At 37.4% G+C, this 14,926-nt stretch overlaps 1 protein-coding gene across 13 annotated transcripts; it reads left to right on the forward strand.

The window, feature by feature from the left end:
* The first annotated feature begins 321 nt into the window (after positions 1-321).
* STIPL1 (GC-rich sequence DNA-binding factor-like protein with Tuftelin interacting domain-containing protein) lies at positions 322-8,113 on the forward strand. 13 transcript variants are annotated; one of them, XM_089044845.1, is made up of 7 exons: positions 322-3,424; positions 3,638-3,693; positions 4,392-4,436; positions 6,265-6,349; positions 6,989-7,027; positions 7,153-7,199; positions 7,910-8,113. In XM_089044845.1, exon 1 carries the CDS (start codon positions 542-544, stop codon positions 3,209-3,211), a length of 2,670 nt encoding a protein of 889 aa, XP_088900971.1. In that variant the 5' UTR covers positions 322-541; the 3' UTR covers positions 3,212-3,424; positions 3,638-3,693; positions 4,392-4,436; positions 6,265-6,349; positions 6,989-7,027; positions 7,153-7,199; positions 7,910-8,113. The 13 variants fall into 13 exon arrangements, with proteins under 13 accessions (XP_088900971.1, XP_088900977.1, XP_088900974.1 ...); XM_089044851.1 differs by lacking the exon at positions 3,638-3,693 and adding an exon at positions 7,643-7,787 and having other exon boundaries at positions 6,265-6,372; XM_089044848.1 differs by lacking the exon at positions 3,638-3,693 and adding an exon at positions 7,643-7,787.
* Positions 8,114-14,926: the final 6,813 nt, after the last annotated feature.

The following is a 14,926-nucleotide window of genomic DNA, read 5'->3' on the forward strand; positions in this document are numbered from 1 at the left end:
CCCTTGACACGCATACACACGCGCCAATTGTTTTTTTTTATTTTTTTATTTAGAATTAAAAAAGATAATGAGTAGTTGTGTTTTATAAAAATAAGACATATTATCTGATTTTGTTTTAAATTTTAATTTTTTTAATATATAAAAAATATGTAAATTTATTATATTATTATTATTATTTAATTAATAATTTTAATTTTTAATGTTTGAATTAACTAAGAGTATTTTTTATTTTTAATGTTCCACCGGTCTTTAATTTTTATGGATATGGAAGAATTGAACTCGTTTCTGAATCTGAAGGCAGACATAATCCCCATTAAACCCTTTGTTAATCTCCCGAGCACTACCCAAAAATCAAAACCATACTTCTATCATTGTTAAACTTCTCAAGACACCCCACTTCTCTCGCTCTCTCTCTTCCTCTCTCTTCTCCCAAGCCCAGCCCGCCACGACCTCTCCACTCCCTTGCCCCTTGTTCTAGACTTGCCTTAGGTTTTGTTAGGGTTTCGGTAATCTAATTTTGCCTTGAGGCTTGTTTTTCGTGATGGATGATTATCAAGAGATGGAAAGGTTTGGCATGGAGAAGGATTACGAGGACGGCCAATGGATCGGCGGCGAGTTCTATTATCGCAAGCGCAAGGATAAGCGCGTCCAGACCAAAGACGATGTACTCTACGGCATATTCTCTGCCGATTCCGACGACGACGATGAAGACAACGAGGGCTCCAGAAAACGCAGGAAAGATCGAAAGGTCGTCGACCTTACCAAGCCCGTCAATTTCGTCTCCACCGGCATCGTCATGCCCAACCAGGAGATGGACAACAATTCAAAGCAGCAAAACGATGACCTCGGCGCTACCGGCGTTGCCACCAGTGGCCTTGGCTTTGGTGCCGCTACGGCTTCAGGTTTGGGTTTTAATAATTTGAATTCCGGTTTAGGTTTTAATTCGAATTCGGATCCCACCGGTGGAGAGGAGGAGGATGAGGAAAATGACAGCAATTTTCTGCCGACGGCGTTTGGGAAGAAAATAAAGGAGGGAGCAGAGAGGAGGCAGAAGGAGAGGGAAAAGCTCAAATTGCTGAAGCAAACTACTATCCAATCTCGAAGTCGAAGAGATTCTGAAGAATCTCAGTTTGGACTAGGAGGAGCAAGGGGGGGCGGCGGGGATGGTGACCTGGGGGCCTTTGAGAAACACACCAAGGGCATTGGGATGAAGATGCTTAAGAACATGGGCTACAAAGGAGGTGGACTTGGCAAAAACCAGCAAGGGATTCTCGCTCCTATTGAAGCCAAGTTGAGGCCAAAAAGTATGGGTATGGGTTTTAATGATTACGAGGAGACTAAAATCAAGAGGCCTGGCTTGCAAGAATTGGAAGCTGAAAAGCTGAGCAAGCCTTTGCCCGCTGTCAATTCCTCTACCACCACCAAAAAGAGCATTTCCTGGAAAAAGGCTGTTGCCAACAGGGCTAATAAGGACCGCTATGTCTCTGCCAAGGAGTTGTTAGCCAAGAAGCAGGAAGAGAGTACCGAGGTCTTTGTGCACAAGGTGGTTGATATGCGCGGACCCCAGGTTCGAGTCTTGACCAATTTGGAGAATCTGAATGCCGAAGAGAAAGCCAGGGAAGAGGATATTCCCATGCCTGAGCTACAGCACAACCTGAGGTTGATTCTGGACTTAGCTGAGCTGGATATTCAGAAGATTGATAGGGATCTGAGGAATGAGAGGGACACGGCAATCAGCTTGAACCAGGAGAAAGAGAGGCTGGCAACAGAGGCGGCCAGACAGAAGCAACACTTGGATAGCTTGGGGGATATTATGAGCGTGTTAGACCGACTGGGAGAAGAGAATATCATGGGAACATTGACGCTGGACTCCCTGGCAAAGGACTTTGGTGACCTACAGAAGAGATACGCTGAAGACTATGAAATATGTAACTTGTCTTGTATTGCCTGTTCTTTTGCTCTACCTCTGTTTGTCAGGATGTTTCAAGGTTGGGATCCTCTTAGGAACCCGTCCCATGGGTTGAATGTGGTATCCTCATGGAAGGGTTTGCTTCATGGAGAGGGGGTGAGAGAACAGTACCTTGATATTTGGGATAATACAATGCCGCCTTATACTCAGTTGGTTTCCGAGGTTGTGGTACCTGCAGTAAGGATTGCTGGCATCAATACCTGGCAGGCCAAGGACCCTGAACCCATGCTTCGCTTTTTGGAGTCTTGGGAGAAATTGCTACCCTCTTCTGTCCTTCATGCCATATTGGATATGGTAGTCTTTCCCAAACTGAAGGACGCAGTTGACTTGTGGGAACCTCACCGGGACACTGTTCCCATCCATGTGTGGGTGCATCCATGGCTACCACTCTTGGGACACAAGTTGGAGGAGTTGTATCACACAATACGCTTCAAGTTGAGTAACGTTCTCGGTGCATGGCACCCCAGTGATGCCTCTGCCTATACCATACTCTCGCCGTGGAAGAAGGTGTTTGATTCAGCCAGTTGGGAACAACTCATGCATAGATTCATAGTGCCCAAGTTGCAGCTTGTCCTACAAGACTTCCAAGTGAACCCTGCAGATCAAAGGCTTGATCAGTTTAATTGGGTGATGAGTTGGGCTTCTGCTATTCCAATTCATCTAATGGTAGATATGATGGAGAAGTTTTTCTTCACCAAGTGGCTACAGGTTTTGTATCACTGGTTATGTTCGAACCCGAACTTTGAAGAGGTTTTGAATTGGTATAAAGGTTGGAAGGAACTCATTCCTGAGGAGCTTCATGCAAATGAAAGTATTCGATATCAGCTTAATTGTGGTCTTGACATGATGAATCGGGCTGTTGAGGGTATGGAGGTGGTCCAACCTGGTTTGAAAGAGAATATTAGCTACCTTAGGGTGCTTGAGCAAAGGCAATTTGAGGCACAACAGAAAGCAGCAGCAGCACAAGCAAACTTGGGTGGCACTGCTCACATGGATGGCAGTGGTAATGAGATGAGCTTGAAAGATGTTATTGAAGCCCATGCGCAGCAGCATGGTCTGTTATTTAGGCCTAAACCTGGGCGGATGCATAATGGTCACCAGATATATGGCTTTGGTAATGTAAGCATAATAGTTGACTCTCTAAATCAAAAGGTATATGCCCAAACAGAGGAAAGCTGGTCTCTTGTATCCCTTGAAAGGTTGCTTGACATGCACAATAGTTCTCTTTCAAGAAGACGCTGAGTTTTAGAAAGGCCTTTGAAGAGTTGAAGGGATGTGTGGTGACTCTGTGCTGGGAATGGAGCTGGTGGATTAGGTTGTGTGTGTAGTTGCCGTTGGTCATGGACTGAGAACTGAAAATATTAGCTTGGTCACGTATGTGCAGTTGGCTCTTTAGACTGAAAAGAACTGAAATGATTTCCTTAAGAAACAAAGGATGAAAAGAAGAAGAATAAGGTGAGGTGTGTTTTGTTGTCTTTGTTGACTACATTCCATAGACTATAAGAAATTGTGGTGTTAGTGAGTGTGTTTTGTAATGAAAATATCTTTTTTCTTGACATGTCTTTGCGAAAGAGCTTTGCATCATATGCGATCCGTTTAACAAATCATCTTTTTAAGTTTTTGTTTTCTTTCTAATTTTTATTTTATTTCTTTCTCCCACTCTTCCAGTAGTAGTTATGTGGCTTGAGAAATACAATAGGAACAAGACTGTTGAACAATTTTAGGTGGGTATGGGGTTTGATACTCTGCTTTTAAGTTTTTTTACTCAATGTTTATGCATTTTGTAATTTCCATTTACTTCCGATGTGGAGCTTCAGCGCAAAAAATAGCAGTGCAAACCAAACTGCTGGATCTTATATTTATAACTAACTGAGTAGTCTGATATCTTATGTTCTATGTCATTTAGTTTTGCTGTCTCTGTTAAGTTCGCATAGGTGCCTTTTATAGTTTCCTAAGTTTATTTTATACTTACCAATTGAAATCCATCAAAGTAAATCGGTGTGCAATGGAGAAAGCAGTCCAGGATTGAATATGACTTTAGGGTTTAGAGGTTTCTGGAATATACGATCACAACAAACTTGCATGTTGCCTCGTTAGACGTCATAAGAAATGATTTAATAACCTTTTTCTTCTGTAACTTTAGTTGATTGATGAAGTGGTTTTCATTTTCCAGATTCTCCATAAACTTTTATCCCTTATATTTATTTCTTTGGTGGGAAAATGACATATTAGAACTCTGTTGCTCTGATATTCATCATGGTCATCCTGAATGGCAAGTTTGTCTTCTTGAAATTTCAAATTTTAAATTAATGAAAGAAAAAAAATTACACTCAGCTGGTAATTTATATGCTTGATTAAATCACCTTGGTACTAACTAACTTCATATAAGGAAGTGTAATCCAAAGAATTCACGATGTTGCAGAGTTGATGAAGTGAATCTTGTGCTGATGCGTGGATTGAGAAAGAGGTGAGGAGTTACTTGAAGCTGAAACCAACTTTAGAATTGTGCAGTCACTTGAAAAGTGAAATAAAACTTGTTTGTTTTCCTGATTTGGGTCTGCGGTTCTTGTTTCATTGGTAACACAAAATCCCATGCTTTATTTATTTATTTGAAATAGGACATCCTATATTTTATTGAGCTCGAGGTAAAAATTGTGATGTAGGATGGTGAGATGTAGTAGGCTACTAGGCCCTAATACCAAATCTAACATAGATCACTGCATATAATAAGAGTTACTTGGAAAGCTATGTCTTTTAGTGCAAGCTGTTTATGGCAGCAAGGCTTTTGGGGTAGAAGATTTAGAGTGAAGGATTTATGGTGAAGATAAAGGGGAAAGGGTCAGGAGTTGAAGGGAAAAAGAGGAAACCAAGTCAGGGATGCTGTTTTGTGGCTATGAGCAGTACCCCCAAGAACAGTAACTTGCTTGTTCCAGAAGCAACAATGTCTGATTAAGAAAAAAGTTTAGGGTTTGGTGGATATAAAAATTTTGGAAAATTGGGGTTTCTAAGTATGTTAAACACGTTGATTACAGGATGGCTGCAGGAGTCCAGATTTGTTCTTAATACAATTCTTGGTGGTAAAAATCCACGTCGAATGCAAAAGAAAAGAATGTTCTATATTCCATAATTTTCTTTTGTTTGGTTCATAGATGAGAGTGGTAAAGAAAACAAAATGAAGGAAAACAACACAAAATTTTCCTTTCAGTTATTAGACATTTAGCTTAATGGCTGATTATTAGGCTTTAGCCTAAGGCTGTTTTCTTAAATTTAGGTCTTGTTGTAGAGTTGATTAACAGAGCAATTTATGTCCTGGATTTCTGTATAAATTATGTGTACTCCTTTCATTTGGATATGCAATACGATGTTCTTCTTATCCCTTTCTCAAGTTCCTTTTCAACATGGTATTCAAGCAAATTTGCTCCAGAGACCTAAACCCACTGCTACCATTACCTTGTTTTCTCTCTCTTTTTTTTGTTTTTGATTTTTTGTTTTGTTTTTGAGGTTACTGGAAATCTGTAAATTTATATCCACACATGGAAATGGGATGTCCATGTATGGCTATTAAGAGTTCTTCTTCATTGCAATGAAGGTTACATTTCAGACAGGATTGTTATAGAAAAGGTTAGAGATTGTTCTCTATGAAATGTTGTAACTAGAACCAGTGACGTGTAAGGAGTACATGATGGGGTCATACTAGTTCCTTTTGGTCACAAAAATCACTTCTCTTAATGAATAATAAAATAAACTCTGTTTGTTTTTGTCCAAGTATAAGCTTATCATTCTCTAGAACTTTTTTCTTGGAGTCAGTCCATAGCACAAATACATTATATATATTGGAGGACTTGCTGGAAAAAATATAAGGGTATGGGTTTTACGTATGGCGTAAAAAAGTTTAGGGAGAAGGCTTTTTTGTTTTTGCACAAAAGGGTTCATTCTGTGTATGGCATCAGTCACCTAAACCTCCTCACCAGGCAGGTGAGAAGCTGTAAATTACTTGTTCTCTTGGTGGGGCCCTAATGTCTCTTTTAATCTAAGAGTCTCATATTTCTTAAACATCACTTGGTGACTGGTGCACAAAGAGTTGCATCATGTATGCAGTACAGAAGTTTGAAATAATTTGATCTCCTGAACCTCAGTTCTAGTACACAACTGCATTTGTGCACCGTTCTAGGCCTGAAACTGGTTAGCTTTGCAATACAATTTTCTATTTTCCTTTGATATTTGTTTCTCTGATCTGTTTTATGTGTAATTTATTTTTCTTGATCTGTAACTTGTGATTTTTCTATGTATAACAGGTTGTAGCCTTAAGGGAGGATAGATGCCCTAAAGTTCAGGTTGTGACTTCTGATCATATTCAGCAGCATTGCAGCACATGGAGCAGTATGTGTTCTCATAATTCCTATGTAAATGAGATTTTTCTGCTGAATCTTTTAAATAAATTTGGACTGTTATCTTTGTTAAACTGTTTAAATAATCAAGGAGTTCCAATTTTGATGAATAAAGTCCAAGCGTATAATATATTTGTATTTCCTGTAGTACATGTCCCATTTCTGGCTGCCACAAATTTTGTTGTTTCTGCAGCATACTTTTTGCAGCCATAACCTTGAGTTTAAGTTGGGTTAAGTTGTGCTTTACTAATTCCTTTTTATTTTTGCATGTTTTATACTACTAGTAATATTGTTCGACGATTCACTGGAGCGCTCTTGCAAATATTAGTATTTAAATTCCCCAAACTTGCAAAATTTAAAGCTCTGTGAGCTAGTGGCATTGGTCTTCTTGTGAATACAAAGGTTGTGTGCGTCTTGGCTTCAAAGCCAAGCAAGATTGTGGAGGCCCCCCATCCCTGGAAAGAAAAAGCAAACTTGTTTCCATATTGTAGGATGTTGCTATTTTATTCCTTTACAATTTGAAAAACAAGATTTAGGTATCTTGTATGTTCACATGGCTGATGTACTTCAACATTCGCTGAATCATGACCTTAGCAACCTGATATGGACTCATAATACTGTTATTTTTCAGGGAGCCTTCATCTGGAGCTGCAATGCATTGGTTTCTGAGGTAAGGCATATTAACTGTCTGATGTGTTGCCATTTTGTTCTATAATGTCCCTATAATTTGATGTATGAATCTCTGTTGTGATGTATCGCTGTTTGTGTTCATGCCAATTCATTTGTTTTGTATAGATTAAAGCATCACAAAAGGAGTTTGAGGGGATGCTTCAGGAACACAGGTCTGTCCTACTTGAGATGAAACTTGTCATCTTATTTTCTGCTAATGGAAAATTTAATACACGAGAAGTTATATTCATGCTGTTTCATCTTGCCTATGACCTTGAGAACAGATGCAAAAACACACACATGCACATACATGTATATTTTAGGTCTAGTTTAATATTAACAATCTTTAATTTGTTTAATTTGCTTGTAATGGCTTATATATATGGTTTAGATTCAGCAAGTTTTACTCTTAACATTATATTGAGAAAAGAAGTTCTATGATTACTTGCTAAATGACTCAATGTTGTGTCATGCTGAACAATTTTGAATACAATAATTTATTGATTTTCCATTTTCTATAACATGAATGCTATGACTTCACTCTTTATTTTTGAAACATTTACAGAGGTAAAAGTGGGAGTATTTTTTTTTTTTTTTTTTTAATTGCCAAATTTAGGAAGGGAAGGGGGAAAACTCACACACACGGGTACTATGGGGGTTTGAATCCTAGACCACTTGGGAGCACACCTAAGGCATGGGCCAATCCAACTAACACTCCATTGGGAGTAGTATTTAGTGCCATGATCTTGTCACCTATTGTGGTATTTACTGCAGTTACCTGTTATATTTACTAGCTTATGGAAATCTTGACATGTTTTACTGCCCATGTCAATGTTTGTGATTGTAATTTTTCTTGTTGCTTCCAACACCGTCATTTTGACAGGGTACAATGTACTTGTGCAAAAGCTTTGAATTTGGATGAAGACTGGCGAGCTCGACTTGAAAGGGATATAATCATGAAGCTTCAACATCTAAACTTGTGAATGCTCTAGTATTAAGGACGATGCCTATACTTGATAAAGACTCAATTTGACTGTAACTTGATTTGAGACATTTGATAAATGAAATTATCAAGTTCTTTGACCTATTTTTACTTTACCGGGGAACAAGAATGTTTGGCTAATAAGTTTTATCCTGTTCCATGCCTGGCAGGAGTGGGGAGGGAGATTTTTTTTTTTGGGTCAAATATAATATTGACTAAACTCAAACTGAAATATGGGTCATTTTTACTCCAAATATCAAAGGTTTTTTTTTTTTGTTTTGTTTTTTTGTTTTTGTAACTTGTTTGTACCGCATCTGACCTCTCCACTCACATCATGACACGTGGAAAGAGTATGAAGCTAGGGAACACTGCTGCTCACTGATAGACCAGTTAGGTATGGGTCAGTGTCCACGACTGATTCATCAACCAGCATAGCCGTCCCCCCCTCCCCTGGGGCAAGCACTCCCAGAAGCTCCTTGGACATACGATTGGTCCGCCATGCCGATTATGCGAGACAAACTCAAAACCACACCCCCCCTTCCCCCCAACTTTGATATTTTATGGAGACTCGTGTCGATCTTAGAAGGCACTCCCACGAGTCTCACATCGAAACTAAGTACTAAAAGCATACCAGGCACTCTTTATAAATAGAGCCCCTTGCCCTAGACAAATGGTAAGATTTTCAACTTGATTCTCATGCTCTAGCATTTGTCAATAGCAAAGCTCTTTCTCAACTTACTTTGGCATCGGAAGGTCTTCGGATGGTACCACACCGGTACTCTAGACATCATCCGTTGTTTCTCTCCTTATCCCAGGTCTAGCATAGCATCCCAAGGAAGAACGTGCTCGCACCAAGGGCTCAATCGGTCCTTAGACCGTCCACGTCACCTGTAAGTTGCTTCTATTTCTATATGTTTAGTTTTAGAGCGAACATAACTAAACCCAATTGTTGATTAATATATTTACTTGGGACAATCATATCTCCCATTCACCTCTTTCTATATCTCTTTAACCCCTAAATCACATTAGAACTAGATATATTGTGTGTTTCCTACTTAATGAAACAACCAACATCTATGATGGTTTTGAGGAAGCAAATTAAGTTTTTTTTGGCATGTTTTAGTTTGGACTCGCATTGAAGAAAAGACTTAGAAAAATATAGTGTAAGCAATTTTTAGGCGACTTAAGTCTCATTTGGTGCTTGGGGTTGGGTTGGAGGTATGTTGAATGAAGAAATGAATAAATTTTGTCCAAGTTGAAGGTAAAAAGATGGATTACTTATGAAGAAAATTGATCTTACCTTATAATTTATTCCTTCTAATCTCCCCAACATAAAAAATCATTCGCGTCTATTCATTTCCTCCTTCAATATACCACAACGAAGAAAGTTATCTAATCTACAAAATGTAGAAAGTTATCTAATCTAATACAATTTTAGGCACCAAATGAGCCGTAAAGTATATAAGGCAGAGTGAAAGATAGCTTAGGGGTTGATGGTAAGGTATGGGTGTCCAATTTGGGTGTTCAAAGAAATTCATGAGTTTTTTAGATGTCTATAAAGTTTTTTTGTGTTAGTTTTATATTGGGATGTGACTTATTTAAAAATAAATAAAAACTTGATGAGATTTTTTTTCTTTCTATATAAGTGATATTGGGAGAGGGGGAGTCGAACTTAGGACCAAAGTTGCAAGATAAATACTCTTAAACACTTGAATTACAAGCCGGTTGCAAGTAAGATTCATCTTTTAGAAAGCTAATAAACTCAAGGTTTTTAATTTTTCTTCAAAAATATTATTATTTTTAAATAAAAAAATAGCGTCAAGAAACTCAAGGTATTAGGTATTGTTGCAGGCACAACCTGGTTTGGGCCTCGTATACTTATATCAAATCCAGCTAAATGCACTTAGCTGGGCTTAAAAAGCCCAACTATGCTTAGGATATTACAAAACCAGTTTACCTTACCACTTACAAACATCCACATGAGAGAAGCATTATCATTTTTCAACACTTTACATTACGTATATATGTGTTGTTTTTCACTTGTTAGTTTACTATTGGGATGGTTGTGCTCCGGTTTGGATTGGTTTCAAAACATTAAAATAAATAAATAAATAAATAAATAAAAGGAAAACGACCATTAATAGTTCAACTTAGTTCGACTTGAGTTCAATTCTATCTTTACATATAGTCACTTAGCCCCATTTTACAATACAAAAATATATAATTTTCTTTAGTGTTTCTTTTTTTTTTTTTTTTAGAATTTTCATTTACACACTTTCCAATTTTAATAGTCATTTTAAATGACATAATAATTTCATATTTGGAAACTTAACAAACCTATTGTTATGGATGAATGATATGGATGACAATTTTCCCCGCACTGCAGGTTAAGGTCTTTGCAGAGCTTCACCCATATTGAGTCGGGAATGAATGATAGAAATTGGGTATAGGAATGGGTTATAGCAAAATTTCGAGTAAAGTAGGGCGAAGATGATATTTTAATTCTCGATTCAAACACTCATTAGAATGTATATAATTTATTTTTTATATGAATATATTGTTAAGTGGCTTCTAGATGTGTCATATGATTCCCACCAAATTTTACATTTAACATATTATATTATATATTATATTAAATAATACATAGAGAATATAAGTCAAAAACAAAACTTTGGTCTTGTCAGTTGCCCTAGTCCGATATAGTTTCTAGCTTTTTTTATTATTATTTATTTTATCTTTCAAATATTTTATAGTACTTTTGTAAGAGGGCAGGACGAGACCAGTTTTCCAATGAAAGTGGGGATGTGGAATCCCTAATTGAATGGTATGGGTATGAAGGTGGGAATTGGGAAAACAACTTAACGAGGATGGGAATGAGAAGGGCATACCCCGATTTGCCCAATTGTCATCTCTACACATCAAATATTTCGTACTTGTTATAATCTTGTGAAACCAAAATTATCAAGGTGACAATCATAACAAATTTAAGCACATGTATAGCCAATTAGATTGCATCCGGCATTCTAAATTATAAATCTCTAATAACATTCAACATTCCATCGAAGTAAGGAACTATAACAATCTAACTCTATTAAAGGTTATATCAGTGTGCATGATGTAGTTAGTATAAAAGTAGATGAGGATGATTAATAAGAAAATGTGAAGTGCTATATATATAAAGGTGTTCGATATAAGCCAATTCAAATTAATTAAGATTTGGTTTGTTTCGGTCCAAGATTAGACTTTTCTAAAGTTAAAATTGAACCAAACAAATAAAATTAGTTTTGTTTCGGCCGGTATAAACGGTTAATTAAGCTGTTTTTTGGTAACTCCTAGTTTAGCTTATAGTCCGTAAAATTTTATACTGTTAGAATATAATATAACTAACTAGTACGTAGTTTTATGTTGTAATGGTTTTCAAGTATTGTCTCACCAATAAAAATTAATGAAGTTGATATAGAAAGAGCGAAAACACACAAGACAAGCTACTAGTAGTTCCTCACATCACATGATCATATCAAATGTTTGGCCCATTAATTTAAGAAATGAAACTACCACCACCGGTGCTGGGAGAATACATGAATGCGGTTTCGCTGTCAAAACAAGTATGCTTTGAATTTAATTTGCAATTGTGAAGTTTGTCTATACTACCGCACTGATATAAATCATACCAATAATATCTATAGCCTTGCATTGAATGGTGCCAGAAAATGTGTTGACCCTGCCCTGTCTTATTCATCACCACGGTGGCATGGTCCATATCCTCCTCCTCTACTGATCACTGCATGCAAAGCTCTACATTTGAAAAAGATCACCATTTCATGAGTTACATAAACTTTTTACTTTTTAGTTGGGCAAAGTATTATAATTAGGGTTTGGTTGCAGCAACTTACAAGTGTAGTAAAAATGATACGTTGAGACAAGGCATTAATAAGTTGGTAAAAATGGATGGTGACGTCAGTGACTGTAAATAAGACTCACGGGAATCCTGCCCGCTGCAGTGCTTGTGTTGTGCATGTGAGAAAGACAAACAAACAGAAAGAGGGTACTTAACGGAAGTTGGTTGATTGCATTGCAGGAGCAGGAGCAGGAGCAGGAGCTCTTTTTGTTGTTATTATTATTTTTTAACTCAAGCAAGCATTAAATGGTATGTCAGAAAGTCAACACAAGGTCAGGGTCTGGGTTTGGTCAGACGGTCAAATACTTGACTCTTCTTCAATTAAGGGGGATGATGGATGGTTGGTTGAATGGAAGGAAGGATAAATCAAACGGTGCCAGTGGACCCTCCCATGTTTTTTTGATTGTGATCAGAAACCTGTCAGGTCACCTTCCTATTCCTTCCCCTCCTGTAGTCTTTTGTTTTTGTCATTTCATCTCTCATCATCTATTAACAACTAATATATAACTGGTTCTTTTCCTTGTTTTGTTTTCTTTTGGTTTTTGTGTAGCTTGCCACATACTGCTCACCGCACAAAATTAATGCAGTCCCAATTGCAGCGGTGCATGAAGTTAATAGTCGGCAGATTAGTATCTTATAGAGTAGAGAGAGAGAGAGCTACAATACAATGCTCTCAACTCAACAACTCTTCATCTTCTCCTTTTCATATGACAATGAAGTTTTTGTACGAGCATGCACTATGATTTTATAACTGACAAGTCTTTTTGTGTTCCATTAATCCTGTTGAGGGTCCCCTGATCCCTGCTCTCTGCTGTGACCATGCATACATATATATGATGATACACACACATATATATATTTATATTTAAAGCGTGTGGACTAATGAGGTGTTAGTTGGATTGGCTCAGGTCTTTGGTGTACTCCCATCTCAAATAATCTTGTGTTCATGTCCCATGGTACCACCCCCTTCCTAACTTTGGTCAAAAGAAAAAAGAAAAAAAGGGTGTGGTCTGGTCTTGTTGGTGGGGTTTGGGTTAATTAGCTCGATCGGTTGGATTGCGATGGTCACATAACAGCTGTGCATGGTCTTTGGTCTTGGTCTTGGTCTTATATATATAGACTAGTCATGGGTTGGGAAGACGACTACTACCAATTCACATATTAAGTGCCATTATGATATTACCAAACTTCACCGATGGATATATCCCTGCCTTTAGCATGGCACACTTGGTTCCATTATATGTATCATCTGATAATAACATAAATTCTACGCGACGTACGTACTGCTGTGAGGACAGGACAGCCATACTTCAATTCCACCTCTCTTACCTTAATTGCACTGAAGCCGAATGTGCCTCACACTTATAACATAAATTATTGTGATAGAATTTTAAGTGTGAAAAGAAGACGGTATGTATATGTCTAAAGCAACTCGCTGACTGCAAGTTCAGTAACCCTAAAAACTCAAATTAATATAATTATTTTATCATAATTTAACATGCTTTTGTTTTTATATATAGGTACGCTCATTGTTAAAACACACCAAATATATATAAGCCAAGCCAAGTCAAGCAATGCCACTGAAAAGTCATTGTAATTACCTAACTTGGCAACTCTCCAGGACCAAGCACCCTTAACTAGTACTGGAATTTGAATTTTTTTATAAGAATTTTGATGATCAAACAACAGTGGGTTCACGTGTTTAGTTCTTGGTGGTTTTTTTACTTTTCTAATGTAGCTATTAGCCAACTGTTTAGCCAAACTTAGAGTACTGAATTCTTATCCTACCATGGTATGGATGAAGGCTGGGCCTCCCCCCTTATGTAATGTGATAAATGATGTTGTTATTGTCAGTGGCGAATCCATGATTGTATGTGTGGAGGGTATAGCCATGTATTTATAAAAAAAACCATAGAAACACACCCAAAATTAACTCCAAAGTCAACTTTTTGGGTGTGTTTATAAATGAGTTTTGAGTGTGTGTAATGATGAGTTTTGGGTGTGTTTATAAAGTGTTTTCCTGGGTTTTTTTATAATTTCAACCTATTTTGGGTGTTTTAGTGAAACTCCCAAAAAACAATTCAATCTTACATCAATAATATATATATATATAATAATAAAATTACATTTTTTAGAACTTTGTACTTAATTTCATGTATCAAAACGGAAAAGTCTACTGATAAAATCTCATTTCCCTTTAAACTATTTATTTTCTATTCCCTTTTTTTTGTCAAACTATTTTCTATTCCCTTGGCTCATCGGTTTGATTATTAGAGGATTAATACTTCCTTTTTTATGTAAGTTGTGTAATGGGCCTACAAACAATTTACATATAATTATAAATGAAGTTATTTATGGATTGCAATTTGGGGGGCCATTAGAATGGTTATATGGTCTGCATTGTTAAATATATGAACTAAAACCCAAGGTCGACTGCGTTGAGAACAAATTGTGGAGGGGCCAGGGCCACCTCAAGCCCTAGTGTACCTGCCCCTGGTTATTACGGTAGTTCATTCGAGTCTAAAAATAAATAAAAGAAAAGAAACCTTTAAGGAAGGACATTTAAATATCTATGAGTAAATTTAGGGAAAAAGTCAATTTTGGTTCATGTAGTTTATTTTTACCACTAAAGTCTATGTGGTTTCAATTTGATCATTTTTGCCCATGTGGTTTTCAATTAAATTCAAGGACAATTTCCAATTTCAGTTAAAATTGAGTAACTGTCGTTAGTTGTTGAGGGGCATTTCGGCCCAAAAACAAAGGCCTAAAAAAAAGAAGAATAAAGATTTTAAGAGAGAGAGAGAGAGAGAGAGAGAGAGATTGATCCCCAAACCCTAGCCTTAGTCACAGCCCCAGTGACTCAGTCTTCAACAATGGCGAGGTAGTCCTTCTAGATCTCTTAAGACCTCTCGTTTTTCTACCCATCCACACATTTGCCCACAACGCCTGAATCGTTGTCGCCCTCATTCCATATGTCGTCTTCCTCCTCAATCCCAACGGCACGTCGATGATCGCAACCC

This window comes from Prunus mume, linkage group LG2 (genome assembly GCF_029339155.1).
Source record: "Prunus mume cultivar Tortuosa linkage group LG2, ASM2933915v1, whole genome shotgun sequence".
Lineage (NCBI taxonomy): Eukaryota > Viridiplantae > Streptophyta > Magnoliopsida > Rosales > Rosaceae > Prunus > Prunus mume.

Bases quoted from the DNA above. Each gene is read 5' to 3' on its own strand.
- STIPL1 (XM_089044847.1), top strand. From the start codon at position 542: ATGGATGATTATCAAGAGATGGAAAGGTTTGGCATGGAGAAGGATTAC.